The following is a 14,138-nucleotide window of genomic DNA, read 5'->3' as shown; positions in this document are numbered from 1 at the left end:
CCGCCGAAACTGTCGTTACAACCTCCGATCGACGCGGGAGGCCAAGAGCCGTACAACAAGGCAATCAGGAATGGGTTACAGTAATCCAGGGCATCGCGTCGTACGGCTATTCGATCCCACCATATATTATCTTCGCGGGGAAGGTCCACCTCGACTCCTGGACCGCGAATAGCCCTCTACCGGCCGACTGGGTAATCGCGCTTTCAGACAATGGCTGGACGACGAACGAGAGAGGTCTAGAATGGGTAAAACACTTCGATTTCCATACGAAGAGTCGTACGAAGGGTACCCGCCGCCTCCTTATCCTCGACGGCCACGAGAGCCACCATTCCGTCGATTTCGAGCTCTACTGCAAGGAACAGAACATTGTAACGCTCTGTATGCCTGCTCATTCGTCACATAAGCTCCAGCCTCTCGATGTTGGGTGTTTTGGACCTCTGAAACGGGCGTACGGTAAAGAAATCGAAGGTCTCATACGGGCGCACGTAACCCACGTTTCGAAGGAGGACTTCCTCCCAGCCTTTTATAAGGCGTACGACGCTGCGATGACAAAGTCAAACATCCAGGCAGGCTTTAGAGCAACTGGCCTAGTACCGTACGACCCGAATTATGTGATTTCGCAGCTAGATATGAAGTTTCATACGCCGACACCGCCAGGTTCCTCTGCTGGACTACCAGCCCCATGGGTTTCAAAGACGCCGAACAACCCAATTGAGGCCGAATCGCAGACGGAGTATATTAAAAATCGCATCGTACGACACCAGAATAGCTCTCCGTCGTCCATTATTGAGAGCCTGCGGCAGCTGAATAAAGGAATCACAATGATGGTGCACGAGCAGACCCTTATGCGCCAAGACCTCGCCGAACTTCGAGATGCAAATGACCGCCTTAGCCGCCGTCGTCGTACGAAAAGAAAACAGCTACAGAAAGGAGGGTCCCTAACGATTGATCAGGCAAAAGATTTGAAGGCTCAAATCGACGCGACGGAGCAGTTGAGGGCGGAAACGAGTCAGAATAGTGGTCGTACGAGGAGGCCCGAAACGCGCGCGCGACGATGTGGCGTCTGCGGCGAGCCCGGGCATAATGCTCGTACGTGTCAGAAAGTTGTATCTGCCTCTGAAGAAGAGGATTCCTCATAGTTTCAATTGATTTAAGGCGTTGTGGTTGAATTCTCTTATATATTGTCGTACGAGCACCCGGAAAGTGTCTCATTCACTTGGGTGTCTCAGTCACTTGTGGATTACGTTATTCTCTTCTTGCAGCAATTTGTATCTTTGCTATAGAGCGACAGAGTAAGTCTCTCCTTCGGCAGTCTAGTAGCTACACTGGAAGCCACGAGAGGCAACGAGAGCAGGCCGGCCTTCGGCCATCGCACTACACACGGCGTTAGAACAGGAAGGTGGCAAAGCGGGCTTTGGGCAAGGATGCCTTCGTCTTCCTCGTTTGACAAGACTGGCAAGCAGAAGCGGTATTTTTGCGGCGGCCCTTGAGTTTCTGCAGTGGCGTTCGGATGACATCGCCTGAGAAGATTGAAGCCCGGGCACGCGATCCAGTCTTTGAAGTTTCGGCAGGTAACAGGCGCCTTAGCCGCGGGCCCATATCTGTTGAGTTTTCCATGGGAAGAGCAATGTCATGTAAGTCGCTGAGCTTTCGTGGAAAAGCGGCGGCTTCTTATACCTATACGAATAGTGATGGCGCAAGGAGGGCTTAAGCTATGAAGGAACCATGACGATGACCCGGAGAGGTTTCCAGAAGCAACTGATTAGCTAACAAAGCGCCCGTTCGATATACTTCCAGTTCTCTCTTAGCGCTCGGCTTCTAGCTGTGAATCAAGAGCCTCGGCGTCTTTAGGAAACTCGGGGGAACACTTAGAAATGTGAGCTGCTTAAGGACCTAAAGGTAGGTGCCTAAGGCACCTTTACTAGAATCTGTCCGCCGTTCCTGCTCGACGTGTCGGCGGCGCGTTCTTGCTCTACTAAGCAGTTAGCGAGAGGGCTAGGGCCAATTGAGCACGGTTCACGTACCTTTAGGTAGGGAGATGAGTCGCTAGAGCTTGGCCGCCTACTAATTTTGTAGGGGATCACGCCGTCGCTACTAAGTAGTGATGGACTCGACGTTCTTAGACCTATCCTCGGACCGGTCCTAGGCCCTAACGTGTTAGCTTACTTGTCCATCGTACGTAGCGCCTACGTACCCTATATAGCATCTGGTAGTACTAGATTATGCGAGGCCTGTACTAGCTCTCATTTTATTAATTTTCTGTGCCTTGATAATGCCAGAGACTGGGTCAATTTGCGCCGCTTCGACTCCCGACCTGTTGGATGTACGAGCGGCTGACGTAATGCCGTGCCGGCCCGGCGTGGAGCGCCGTAAGTTGCGTGTTTACGGTATCGCGTCTCCTTAGTAAGTCCAGGAACGCTGCGAGGGCTGCTTACATACGGCTCATGCTGCTGGGACTGCCTATAGTGTGAAGGCTTATAACTGTTCATTGAGGACATGGCAGGGTCGGTCACACTGCGCTACGAGTGGTAAGCCTTTTGTAACGGCCTGGCATTCGGGTCACTTCCTAGGGCCGAGTCCTTGAGTCAGCCTGATACTGTACTTTGGTAGATCCATCCATTATTAGGCAAAACCAGGACGTGCTACTTCACTAATGAGGTGGCAAAGGCAGCGGTATTTTAACCATAAGCTATTTTCACATCGCTAGAGTGCAGCCCGACTATTTCGCACGTAGATGCCCAGCAAGGCCAGAGTCCGAGATGTCCAAAATACTGATTTCCCTCCAGAAGAACAGCACCGGTCAGAAGCTTCTTGCTCCGGCGTTCCAGCGCAAGTACTGCGACGAGAACTCAGTTAAGCTGGAGAAGGTGAAGACGCAATTTTAGGTTGGTAGGGAACGAGACGCACTCCAAGCAATACCAACTTGTAGGACAGAACTCATGGGAATTATTGCAGTTGTTCCGGGCGAATACCACGGCGAGAGCGAGGAATTCACTAGAGATTTCTCTCTCGGGACGGAAACCGATGTAGGCAGCTGCTGTTCCGTGCGCTCCGTTTCCGCGCCGTCTGCGCGAGCGATCTTCAAGACACCCATTTCACAAATCTGAAGGCACTAGAGCGCGTGGTACTTGTGTGAATAAGGAATCCCCAGAAGGCCACTTCTGTACGGCTGCTTACAGAGGTCCGACTGGCATGATGCCCCAAGCTTTGAGCTGGGATCTAATATACAATTCCAAGGGGCACACCGCCATGGCCCAGAACATAAGCGTGCCGCCTCGAACGTTGATATGGTAACCATTACAGCGCTGAGCGGCGAGGTCAAGAAGACCGCCCAAGACCGCCAAGAAGACCGGTAACAAGACCTAAAACAGGCCCAAGAAGGCCGCCAAGAAGATCACCATGAACAGCGTTCTCGGGCTTAGTTTGACCGCCACTGTGAGGACTACCTGTGCCACCGAGAAGGCCGGTGAGAGAACAGAGGCCAGGGAGAGAACTGAGACCGGGGATATTGAGAGAACTGAGGTCAGGGATATTGAGAGAACCGAAGCCGGGGAGAGAGCCGACGGGGGGGAGATTGGAGATATTGAACGGAGGGAAACCGCTGGGAGGACCGGAGAAACCGGGGAAGCCGATAGGGAATTGGCTTGAGGGACTGGGGAAGCCGCTGCCAGGAGAACCAGAGAGACCGGCCAAGAAGTCAAGGAAACCGGGGGGAAGCCGTCGAGCGCCGAGTACGCCGACTGAGCCTTCATCCATGTCTTTGTTGGTAGGGATAGGGGCTGCAGCAACCATGATGGAGCCGGCCAGCGCAAACTGCTCCGAGCTTGACATCGATCCTGTTCTCAGTGGGGTCGCGCCTTTGGCGGCTTGGGTAGAAGCTCAATCGCCTCGGACAGAGACACTGGGTCCACCTTGGCTGTGAGCAGCCCAACAGACGACAACATAGCGTCATGCTGCGGTCGCGAGATCTTGCGTCGCTCGAGCTTGGACACTCTCAGCGCGTGTCCAACACAAGATTCCGAGTCGGGCTTCATCTCAACTCGCGAGCTTGCCACCATCGACGGGCCCCTCCCAGGGAATGGTAATGAGGTCCGTGCAGCATGTCATCAGAAAGGCGCATTCGCATCACGTGACTGCGTGTGTCAATCGTGTTAAAGCGACGCGATTCCCCGCCCTCACGAGCCATCCCCCAGCTCTGACTGAATTCGCACACCTTTTTGAGTCGTCTTGATTTTGAAGCTGGATAGTTCTTACATATACTCGAATGGCCAGCGTCAATGTTACCGGAGACGATGCGAATCTGCGGATCACCATAATTGGTGCCGGTACCATCGGGCTCTCTCTTGCCGCTTTACATCTCACGTATCTGAAGACTCCTTCAAACCTCACCATCGTCGATGTTCGGCCGGACCTCGAGTCGCACATTCTCAGGTCTCTCCCGGCATTTCTCCCTCAGAGCCTGCACCCTTGCGTCCCACAGGTCAAGCTGGCCTCATCAGTGCCAGCCGCCGTTAAGGACAGCGGCATAGTCCAAGAATGCGGTCCCGAGAACCTTGCCTTCAAATCTGCCCTCTGGTCCGAGGTCGAGCAGCATGCTCCGCCAGACGCCCTGTTCTGGACCAGCACCTCCGGCATCCCGGCCTCCCGCCAGAACGCCCATATGAGAGACCCGTCCCGCCTCATCGTTGTGCACCCCTTCAACCCGCCACATATCCTGCCTCTTTTGGAGATTGTACCGTCTCCACAGACGTCGCAATCTGTTATCGATCGTACGGTTGAATTTTTGCGCCGGAGAGGCCGTGAGCCTGTCCTCCTGCAGAAAGAGATTACTGGCTTTGTGGCGGGTCGGCTGGCGTGGGTGCTGCTTCGCGAGGCAATCCATCTTGTGGACCAGGGCATCGTGACAGTTGAGCAGCTCGATACAATTCTTGAGACGAGCATGGGGCCGCGCTGGGCATATGCCGGGCCGTTCAAGAGCTTCCATGCCGGGGGCGGTCCCGGCGGTCTAGAAGGACTGCTCAAGAACGTCGGTCCCACCGTGCAAGCTTGCTGGGACGATGCCGGCCAGGTGAACATCGGCGGTGCATGGGAAGCCAAGGTCTTTGGACAGGTGCGGGAGGCATACGGGGCACTCGACCTGGAAGAGCGAGATGTTGCCAACCGCAGGGTGCTAGAGGTTGTGCAAGAGGTGAAGAAAGATACAGGCTCAAGCGTAGACTGAGGCTGGGATGTGTCTGGATGGGCTTGATAGTCAGGTTCCTGGTAGCCCATCCCTCATCCCTCATCGTCTCCGTGGTACTAGTCATCTAGTTTCTCACATCTCTCCTGAGTATACGACGCGCTACCAGAAGCCAGCTGCCGAAGAATGATATTGGGCGCTCTCTTCCCTCTGACGGCGCGGCGAATATCGAATGTCGCGTTCTAACCCTTTGAAGTAAGCTGTGGCGTGGTATGTGAAACATCCTGTGTTGGTGAATAGGGCGGTCCTGCACCGTAGATCACCGTCATCCTTTGTCCTCCGCCATCGAGGCTCGTTGTGGGATATGTGCCGCCCTTAAACGCGTGCCCTAAAACTGGTGACTCTTGACGGTAGCAGCGCCCTGGCCGTGGCACTACTTATTGTATGAGGCCCCTGCGTTGCCCGAAGCCAGGCTGCTGGCTCAGTAAGCCCTCCCGTAAGCCATCACTGAGGAGTCTTCGTCATGGGAGTGCAGTGGGCTTGGCCGAATAACAGACCCATCCCATGTGCCATCCTGGATACTTTTTGCCAGGCATATGTCCATGGCCAGCACGTTGTCGCTGCGTGAGGATGCTGAGTTCCGTAGTGTTGCCTCGGGAGGATGGTCAGCGTGCCGATATATCCTGTGGTCGGCAACAGTGACCCCACTCGACGGTGCATTGGCGAACGTAGAGAGGCCTCCGCCCGGCCCTGGTTCAGAGCGCCCTCCGAGTACAACACAGACAGAACGAGGGAGTTCTGGCCTCTCGGACGACGTCGTCGAGACGGACGTCGGCCAAGTCGGACTGGGCAGCCCGTTGAGGATGCCGATCTAGATGATCCTGCTACGAACGCGACGACCCTTCTTCGACGTGACGACCCGTTCTTCGACGCGACGTCCACGGATTAAGAGATTCTCCGTCATCTGTGATGGGACTTCTCAACGATGGCGTCGGGTCCGGAGACCGCCCTGGACGATACCGCGCCGGGCCAGAGCGAAAGTCCCAAGCTACGGCCGGCGGCTGCAGAGCCTTCGTTGCCATGGGCGCTTCCGCCAACACTGAAATCACCACCCTCTTGCGAATTCGATGTGCTGAAGTAAAGAGTGCTGTTGTGCAGCATATGCTACCATTTGATGTAATGAATGCCAAACTAAATCATCATCAACACTTGCTCCCACCGCCCCCGCGCTACTAGATGAGACCAATCTGTATGTGCGATGTTCGCGTAATATTGATCCCAACGGTCAAGACTTGATGCAATTTGAGCTGTCTAGTTCTCCAGCAACGGCTTCTGGCCGATGGTCACGTAGCTGTAGACGATGTCAGTTTTATTCCCCAAATAATTCGAGCAGATATTGAACACTCACACCGGCCAGTAAGCATGGATCCTGCGGTCCCGAAGGTCCTTCCTGACGCCCACGAGGAAGGCCTCCACCTCCTCCCTAGTTATCCCTAGGCCGCGGTCATCAGGGCCATGCTGATGGTCTCGAGATTGCCCTCGATGTTGGCCAGAGTCCACAAGCCGACCTCCTTGTGCTTGGGGTTCTTGGGCCATGTGTTGATGGGCCACTTGAGGACCTTGCGCTCGACGTTGATGAATCCTGCGTCCTTGAGGCGCTCGTCGTGGTCGGCAGCGAGATGGATCGGGCGGCCAAGGTTCTTAGCAGACTGGATGAAGCGTCTGTCATGCTGCCACAAAGGGGATCTGTCCTTCAAGGTGCCGTCATCAGAGACAGAGGGGGTACCGGGGTCCTGGAGCTCGATCCAGCCCCCAGGCTCGAGGGTACTTTGGCGTATGGTCAGCGGGCTGCGTTTCAATACTGATGGAGATGCAGGAGCTCACTCGTAAGCCTGCTTGAAGAATGGCTCCCAGCTCGCCAGGGAGCCGACAAGCATGCGGACGAAGATGTAGTCGAATTGCTGTGTCCACGTCCAAGGCTTTTCGACATCGTCAACCTCGAAACGCAGATTGGGAGGAACCCTGCCTCTGCGGTCAGGCCCCATGTCATGCCAGCCAAGTTCAACAAGGATACTTACAAGCCAGGCTGGATGGGTGCAATGTCGACTCCCACAACCCAGAGATTATGAGTGCCGTTCAGCCTACACTCAGACAAGGAACGTACCTCGGCGTGGGGATGCTCGTCCGCTGCAGAATGTCAACTCCACGTGTCCAAGAGGTGCACATATGCTCGGAAGGCTGCATACCAAAGTCAATGGCCCAAATGCCGGTGCCGGTGCCAACATCAAGAACCCTCTTTGCTGTTTCGGCATTAGGAGAGAAGTACTTGCGACCGTCAAAGGTCAGAAGGAGCTGGTGATTCTGGAAGTCTGTCCATCACATGAGCTGACGGTCGACCATGAAGTGGCCAGTGACCACACTTACCCAGACGGTCTGACTCTTACTGGAGGTTTGTCAGTCAATTTCAATAACTAGTTGTCCGTCATAGCAAAATCACCTCATCGCTGGGGAGGAAGTAGTCTGGGGCGCACGTCCGTCGCAACGATCAGTGGTACGGTTGCTCGGCCACCCACTCTCGTCCTTGTGGTAAGCACGGCCATGGACCATGTGAAACTCGCGGAGGCTGGAAGTCAGGGACGCCGTGGAGAGCTCTTCGTCCGTCTGCAAGTGAAGTAGTCAGAATCAAGCAGCCAGCGTGTCGTCCGCGTGCCATACCACCCCCAGAACGGAGTCGCCGTCAAACGTGTCGGCTTCCTGGAGGGGTTGTTAGCGGGTTACAACAGCCTCAGTATGGTTCGGTGCGGTCGATGTATACCAACGGGGCAGCTGTCTCACCGGGAGACCGTGCCGACTTGGGAGAGGTCGCCGACTTGGGAGATTGACCCGACTTGGGCGACTCTATAACCGGCGCGGGTGTATCAGTGGAAGCCATATTGAACATGAACCGGCGGCTAGTACAAGCGGAATTATGAAGGAATGATCGACAAGAAAGGTGGAAAATAAAGGGCAGAACATCATCTCCGACCTTAGGTGGTATGAGCGACCAACTGCCAACTGAACATCACGTTGAGGCGTGACTTGGCAGCACGGGAATGATGGTTGTATTAGGAATAGCGTCGTCCTGCTGCAGGAATCCGAGGGACTCTATCGCTCGAAATAGGATGACCCAGCCCGGCGGGGTTGTGAGCCGGTTTTGTAGCGCAGGGGTCTGCTCTACATCAGCGGGAATAGGTGGAGGCCTTCGCTGACCAACGTTATTTTTACTCATACCTCGCTTTTGTCGCACTAGCCCACAGCAAGTATCGGTCAAAATGGGCTGACGTAATAGCCTTCCTCCTCTTGTCCGCACCAAGGGAAACCGGACTGTCGGCGAGGCCAGGCGCAGAGTAGCTGATTCCGAATAACCCGCCGTGACCGACTCTGACCTGCTGGCTCTGGACGCATATGAATCGCGTATTCTCCACAGCTGGGGTGAGATGGACGAGGCCGCAGAGAAGCACTGACAGAAACGGATCCAGTCCGAGCGCTGTAGGAGCCCCCCCACGTCGGCACAGAGACGATCCCACTCTGACTGAGTCTCGTGCCATACCTGGACAAACTGCTTGCTCCGCGCCCATACTGCCCGCCCGTCCATACCCGATAGCACCCAAGTGACATAGCAGGCCGTAGACAGAGGCAAACATACCCAAGTACCATGGAACATAGTGAAGCCGTACCTAGCGTCCACCATTGGGTCGAAACAGATGTATCAACCTGTCAGGCAGAATTGCTGCCTACGGGAGTCATGTTTGCCTGACCTGCTGGGTGATCCATATCTAAGGCCCAAGTGGCCGCACCACAACCGCCCGCTGCTCAAGAGTGTTAAGGGTTAGTACCAAGGGGAGTAACTTAATGTAGAATAGCTTGCGGCCAGCATAAGGTTCCGCGAATAAGTTGGGGTAGTAGGCGGAGTTTAGGTTCGGGCTAAGTTCTGCCAAGGATTCCTAGGCCTGGGGCTAAGACAGGACCCTGTAGATCACCTGTTCCAACGCAAAGTGCTATCGAGTTTAACGATGTTTGGGGCGTTTGGCAATGCTTTAGGGGAGCTCGGGAGTGTTGCATACGTTCTACTTGGCCAGGCATCCTTCAATTTCTTTGAGCTTTCGGCGTCACAGAAGGGGTTTCATGAATTGGCTTAGCAGTTTCAGTTTCAGGACCCCGGATTCTGGCACTGAATACTTTCGTCAGTTTACCGGAGCATTCAACACAATTAGCCATCGCCATATATATAAATATGCGACTTATCTCTGAGCCTTCGTCTTTCTTCACTCCTTCAGAGACATCCGGCACTTCAATCTTCGCTCAAGGTCTGAGTCTTCACGAGGTGGGCCGGCGTTTCACTTCCCTTCTCCCTCCACTTTTCATAACAAACTCTACTTTAGTAATATTTGCTAACCTCTGATAGATCCCACCATTCTTTATTTACCGTCTTTAGTATCTGCCCCGCGCCAACTTCTCTTATCAAAAGGTGCGGCTTCCTTCCTTAGGCTTACTCCGTCCTCTACATGCTTTCCTATCCTCTGCAGTCTTAGCCAAGGTGACTAACGGTCCTTTCATAGCCCCAATCATGCGTACCAAGGCAATTCTCGAGCTAGCTTGCGTCATTATTCCCGTCGGACTGGCCACAGCAGATACTATCAGACCTCTAAACAGTGATGGGTTCACTGCAGGCATGCCTAGGCAAGCCGACATCGGAACGGATCCCAGTGGTTCTGCCGCCTTCAACTTCGATCACAACGGCGTGAACTGCCAATTGACCTGGGCGAGAGCTAACGGTGAGCGCAACGGCTGCACCTACGAGTTCCCCACCTCTCTCACTACAGCTGGCGATACTTTCACTATCGCTGAGAGCGAGACCAATGGTATCTTCACGGGAACCCTGACACGCGGCTGTGTGGATATGTTGATCCGGGTTGACTCGGGAGAGCCAAGTGTTCTAGATGGTCTGAACCAAGACTGCACGGGAACGGTCGGTGGATCAAGTGACCGGCGGAGGTTTTGCGATACCGGGAGCACCGCATTGACTAGGTGCTGAAATGTCCTACTTGACGCACGACCGTGAGGGGGGGAGAAGTTGGCTGGTGTGCGTGATTTAAGAGATATGGTCATAGCACATATAGCGTCAAAATCCAATTGCTGCCTGGACCGGCGGTTTGCAAGCACTCCGAACTTCGTGTGGACGACAGATTGAATCTCTTTTACCCTATACGTCGAGTAAAAGGCCTCTAGCGAGTTATTCCACTGACTAGCCCCTATGCTGTTTACTATCAAGATGGAGAAAAATCTACGTACAAACTGGGTGCGTGAAGGTGCCGTACGTCTCGGTAGTAACGTACTCCACATGTGAGCCGGACAAACACGTGAGCTGGACACTCCATAACGACCACGCGACAACAATCCCAGCAAGGTCAATCATAGCGCCAGAAAATCAATTGAAATCAATCGGAATCGTCTTCCTAAGACGTTTCCACATCTACCTTACATATGCGGGCGTTGTGTCCGGGCTGGCTACATATACCACAACACCGTTCCTTCAGTTTAGTCCTCTACTTCCGACCACTACTCCGTCGCATTTCCTCTTTGATCCGGACCTCCACGTCCTTCTAGTTCTGTATGTCCTGTCCCTCGGCTAGAGTCAGGCTCCCTCCTCGTTTTGTTTTGGACCTACGACGCTTACTAAGGGCCTCGATCTCCCCTCGTAGGATCATGATCTCCGACTTCGTCCACACCGCCTTGTACATGATTCCTTGCGCCCCCTTCGAGAACTGGTCAACAGCCTCGTAAATCGAATTCGGAGAGCTATTCTAATGACGGGCGATTCGGCCTTTGATAAAATCAGACTGCGAGCTCGCCTCCGTCGGGTTATTGGGCGTCTTAGAAACCCAAAGGGCGGGTATGTCGGCGAACCCCTCGTTAGGAGTTGGAGCCCGTAGTGTGACGACCCGACCAACAGGTCGCAAGATCGGGCCAAGGACAAGGGCAGGTCATGCACGCGGGACGATACCAGGAACCACGACATGCTTACGTAAACCATGAAGCGATAAGGGGACGATAAGGATCACCGGCTCACTTGGTGAGCCAGTGAGCCAGCAGACAAGGACCCGTGAGCACAGGCAATCGCTACAGAAAGCTGATGAGGAGGAAAGGATATTTAGCCATGAGGCATCTCCTAGTTAGACAGTCGTTACCTTTCATCCTCAGCGATCAATCTAAGTATCACTCTTACCCTTCACCTGACCTAGTCACTCAATTGATCCAAGTGTGATATCTCGCAAGAGACACGAACGACAACCCCCAGAGATCACGACAGCACGGAGTCAGTATTGCGCAGGTTCTACCTACCTTCTCAGAACACAAACCCCAGCGCCCGGTCAGACGGCTTGACCCCCGGAGACCGGATCGTGACACCAGGCCCATCATATTGCTTGAAGTGTCCAGCCCCGCGTGAACCACCTACTGCCTCGTAACGCAGCCTCCCCCGATATCACTCCCCGCTGCTGACTGGAGGTCGGGGGACAGGAGACGTCGGACAGGAACACGTAGCATCGTTTCGCGCCACGGTACCACCTGAACATACTGTTGATTGCCGTCTGGAGTTCGACGGCGTCAGATTTGTCGATACAACAGGTATCTACCCAGAAATGCTGCAGGCCATGTCGCTTGGCCTGGTCGGCGCAGAATTTGATCTTATCGTAGCCGGCTTTCTGTTGCCAGTCATTTGAACTCGTTTTGACATCGTTGTAGATGACTTCGCCGGCGCCCCAGGTGTGGGAAAGGATGGCGTAGGGGGGGATGTCGTCAGCGCGCAGATCGGCCGTGAGGGTGTAGTTGTTGGCGTTATCTCGTTGCAGTAGCCGCATTGTAGAGTATTACCGATGGCATTCAGGGTTCCTGGTTGGGGTGAGGGAATCTCGGTCGCCGAATATCCCACGTGAAGGTCAAATGGGATGCAAAGAAGCAGGCATCAGCATTATCATGGTGGGATATTGGGCCGTCTCTCAGCCCCAATGTAAGGCTGAAAGTGCGGGGTAAGGCAGACTCGTCACTCACCTGTGACGATACAATGTGCATAACTATGCAATATAATTTTGCCTCATATTATCTGGAGTGTCGATTTTGAATCATTGGCAGTGCAAAGAGCTGCAGTTGATGATCTGAGATAATTACAGTATCAAACATGGATCAATCCTGGGCAAAGTTCCAACCTCACAAACTTAAAGTTAATGAGGAGCATGTTGATGGGTACCATGTTTATGACAACGTCTCCCGCACACCATACTCAGGTAGCATCGGCACCTGATACGGAGATCCAAATGGCTACTTAAGGAGTGCTAGAAAATCGTAATGCTCTCTTCAATGAGGAAGCATCGTGATCGGAGCAATGACGCTCATAAACAGTTCGCATCGTTCTACAATAACCTGCAAGATGCGAATCGCGAGCAACGAACGTGACACGACCAGAGCGCATTTCCTCAATTGCCGTTGTAGGAGGCCAGAATCAGTGGGCCGAGTGTAAGGGCTACTTCTCCTTTATTATACCCGGTTGGGCTTCCTCGCGTAAGGAGAGGCTGACCATGACGCCAACTTTTGGTCGTGCGCCGCAGCAGAAAGTGTTTGCATATGTATGTGTGCAGAATAGACATTCGAGTAAAATTTATCCCGCATCAACAGGCACAAAGTGGACTTTAATGCTCCGCGTTGTGAGAACCGTGTCATACTGTGCCGTCATCCTGCGACGTGCATGGCGAACGTTGTCCGACGATTCGCAATGATCACCATTGCAGATGAGGTGACGAAGAAACGGCCCCCAACTGCCGCATGTTATGCTGTAATCCACTTTTGGAGGGTACTGGCTATTAGGACAATCTGCACAGTGTGCGGCATAATGTGTCACAGTTTTATGGTCCGTGCGGGAGCAGTAACTAAAGTCTAAAAAGCGGACACAATTCGCGGTCACTACTGTGCCAATTGTCTTTCGAATCACGATCGCGAACCCTTGCCAACCATGCACGCCCGGCGGGGCCCGAGCGCCCTTGAATCAGGCCCTGATTTAGCGCAAGACGCCAGTCGCGGGAGGCTTCCCTGGACCATAGGCTCTGTTGGAGGAACACTTCACATAACCTCTTCACATGCCGGGCGTCTTCCTTCCGGTTCCCGAGCCCGACGTCGCTCTGCCCCAGTTTGCATCGAGTCCCGATAGCGACACCTTGGCCACCCCGAAGAGGTACGGCCTGGCCTGCCTTCTTAGAGACTCTGCCTCCATGAAGCCGTCCACATCCGCCTCGACCGCTCCAACCCTCCATTCCGCCTGCTGCTGCCCACCTTCTGACTTGCTTGCTTCTTTGACCGGCCTGCTTGCCTGGCCCCGTCTGCCCCCATCGTCCGTCTGTGACCTCTTCGTCATTGGTTGTCCGACGAGCCTGGTGCTGACCCCAGGGGAGATACCGACGATGTTGACGGTAAAATAACGACACGACATGCCAGTCGCTGACTTCCGTCCGGGGGGGTTCCCTAGTTAAACTTCGTTGGCCCAATTTACCGCCCGTTCGCACCACGTGCACTGCACTCGACGGCAATTTAAGGCCACAGACTGCCCAGCAGTCAATCGCCCCGCCCACATCAAATTGCCCTCAAAGGCAATTCCCATCGTCACCCCATTCCACCGCCTTCAAGGCCAAGGTAGCGTCGAGGCCCTATAGGGACTTCCCTCCGGGCGTAATAAATCCATGCCATGCCTTCAAGGCCGCTTTGTACTGGGACAGGGGGCTCGCGACAATACCGGAGCAGACGACAATTGTAATATGAGAGTAAGGGGGCGAGCCGGGATGACCTATAAAACATGGAGTGCTTACGTTCGGCTGTACGTGGCATGGAGTCAAGCTTTACGGTGCATGAAGTCTGGCTTATTGTACTGTAGGGG

At 54.2% G+C, this 14,138-nt stretch overlaps 6 protein-coding genes across 6 annotated transcripts; 2 read left to right on the top strand and 4 right to left on the bottom strand.

The window, feature by feature from the left end:
- Nucleotides 1-3,318: 3,318 nt before the first annotated feature.
- B0I36DRAFT_400625 (uncharacterized protein) lies at nucleotides 3,319-4,053 on the bottom strand (the record flags this gene model as incomplete). Its single annotated transcript, XM_046161680.1, has 1 exon — nucleotides 3,319-4,053. Exon 1 carries the CDS (start codon nucleotides 3,829-3,831, stop codon nucleotides 3,319-3,321), a length of 513 nt encoding a protein of 170 aa, XP_046004292.1. The 5' UTR covers nucleotides 3,832-4,053.
- Nucleotides 4,054-4,264: 211 nt separating this feature from the next.
- On the top strand, nucleotides 4,265-5,221 carry B0I36DRAFT_370100 (uncharacterized protein; the record flags this gene model as incomplete). The annotated part of the gene is made up of 1 exon (XM_046159868.1): nucleotides 4,265-5,221. The coding sequence occupies one exon, from the start codon at nucleotides 4,265-4,267 to the stop codon at nucleotides 5,219-5,221; it is 957 nt and encodes a 318-aa protein (XP_046004291.1).
- Nucleotides 5,222-6,672: 1,451 nt separating this feature from the next.
- Nucleotides 6,673-8,111, bottom strand: B0I36DRAFT_378494 (S-adenosyl-L-methionine-dependent methyltransferase; the record flags this gene model as incomplete). The annotated part of the gene is made up of 8 exons (XM_046160693.1): nucleotides 6,673-7,006; nucleotides 7,064-7,207; nucleotides 7,258-7,366; nucleotides 7,426-7,548; nucleotides 7,604-7,618; nucleotides 7,735-7,840; nucleotides 7,895-7,933; nucleotides 7,995-8,111. The coding sequence occupies 8 exons, from the start codon at nucleotides 8,109-8,111 to the stop codon at nucleotides 6,673-6,675; spliced, it is 987 nt and encodes a 328-aa protein (XP_046004290.1).
- Nucleotides 8,112-8,449: 338 nt separating this feature from the next.
- B0I36DRAFT_341061 (uncharacterized protein) lies at nucleotides 8,450-9,014 on the bottom strand. The gene has a single exon (XM_046155990.1). The coding sequence runs from the start codon at nucleotides 8,873-8,875 to the stop codon at nucleotides 8,486-8,488; it is 390 nt and encodes a 129-aa protein (XP_046004289.1). The 5' UTR covers nucleotides 8,876-9,014; the 3' UTR covers nucleotides 8,450-8,485.
- Nucleotides 9,015-9,493: 479 nt separating this feature from the next.
- On the top strand, nucleotides 9,494-10,380 carry B0I36DRAFT_341060 (uncharacterized protein). The gene is made up of 3 exons (XM_046155989.1): nucleotides 9,494-9,542; nucleotides 9,601-9,686; nucleotides 9,778-10,380. Exon 3 carries the CDS (start codon nucleotides 9,786-9,788, stop codon nucleotides 10,251-10,253), a length of 468 nt encoding a protein of 155 aa, XP_046004288.1. The 5' UTR covers nucleotides 9,494-9,542; nucleotides 9,601-9,686; nucleotides 9,778-9,785; the 3' UTR covers nucleotides 10,254-10,380.
- Nucleotides 10,381-11,634: 1,254 nt separating this feature from the next.
- Nucleotides 11,635-12,078, bottom strand: B0I36DRAFT_341057 (heterokaryon incompatibility protein-domain-containing protein; the record flags this gene model as incomplete). The annotated part of the gene is made up of 1 exon (XM_046155988.1): nucleotides 11,635-12,078. The coding sequence occupies one exon, from the start codon at nucleotides 12,076-12,078 to the stop codon at nucleotides 11,635-11,637; it is 444 nt and encodes a 147-aa protein (XP_046004287.1).
- Nucleotides 12,079-14,138: the final 2,060 nt, after the last annotated feature.

This window comes from Microdochium trichocladiopsis, assembly GCF_020744255.1.
Source record: "Microdochium trichocladiopsis strain MPI-CAGE-CH-0230 chromosome Unknown B0I36scaffold_16, whole genome shotgun sequence".
In the NCBI taxonomy this organism is placed as follows: Eukaryota; Fungi; Ascomycota; class Sordariomycetes; order Xylariales; family Microdochiaceae; genus Microdochium; species Microdochium trichocladiopsis.
This window is presented reverse-complemented; position numbering and strand designations above follow the sequence as displayed.

What these genes read in the sequence shown, in the direction of transcription:
- B0I36DRAFT_341061 (XM_046155990.1), bottom strand. Translation starts at nt 8,875, where the DNA reads ATGGTACTTGGGTATGTTTGCCTCTGTCTACGGCCTGCTATGTCACTT.
- B0I36DRAFT_341060 (XM_046155989.1), top strand. Translation starts at nt 9,786, where the DNA reads ATGCGTACCAAGGCAATTCTCGAGCTAGCTTGCGTCATTATTCCCGTC.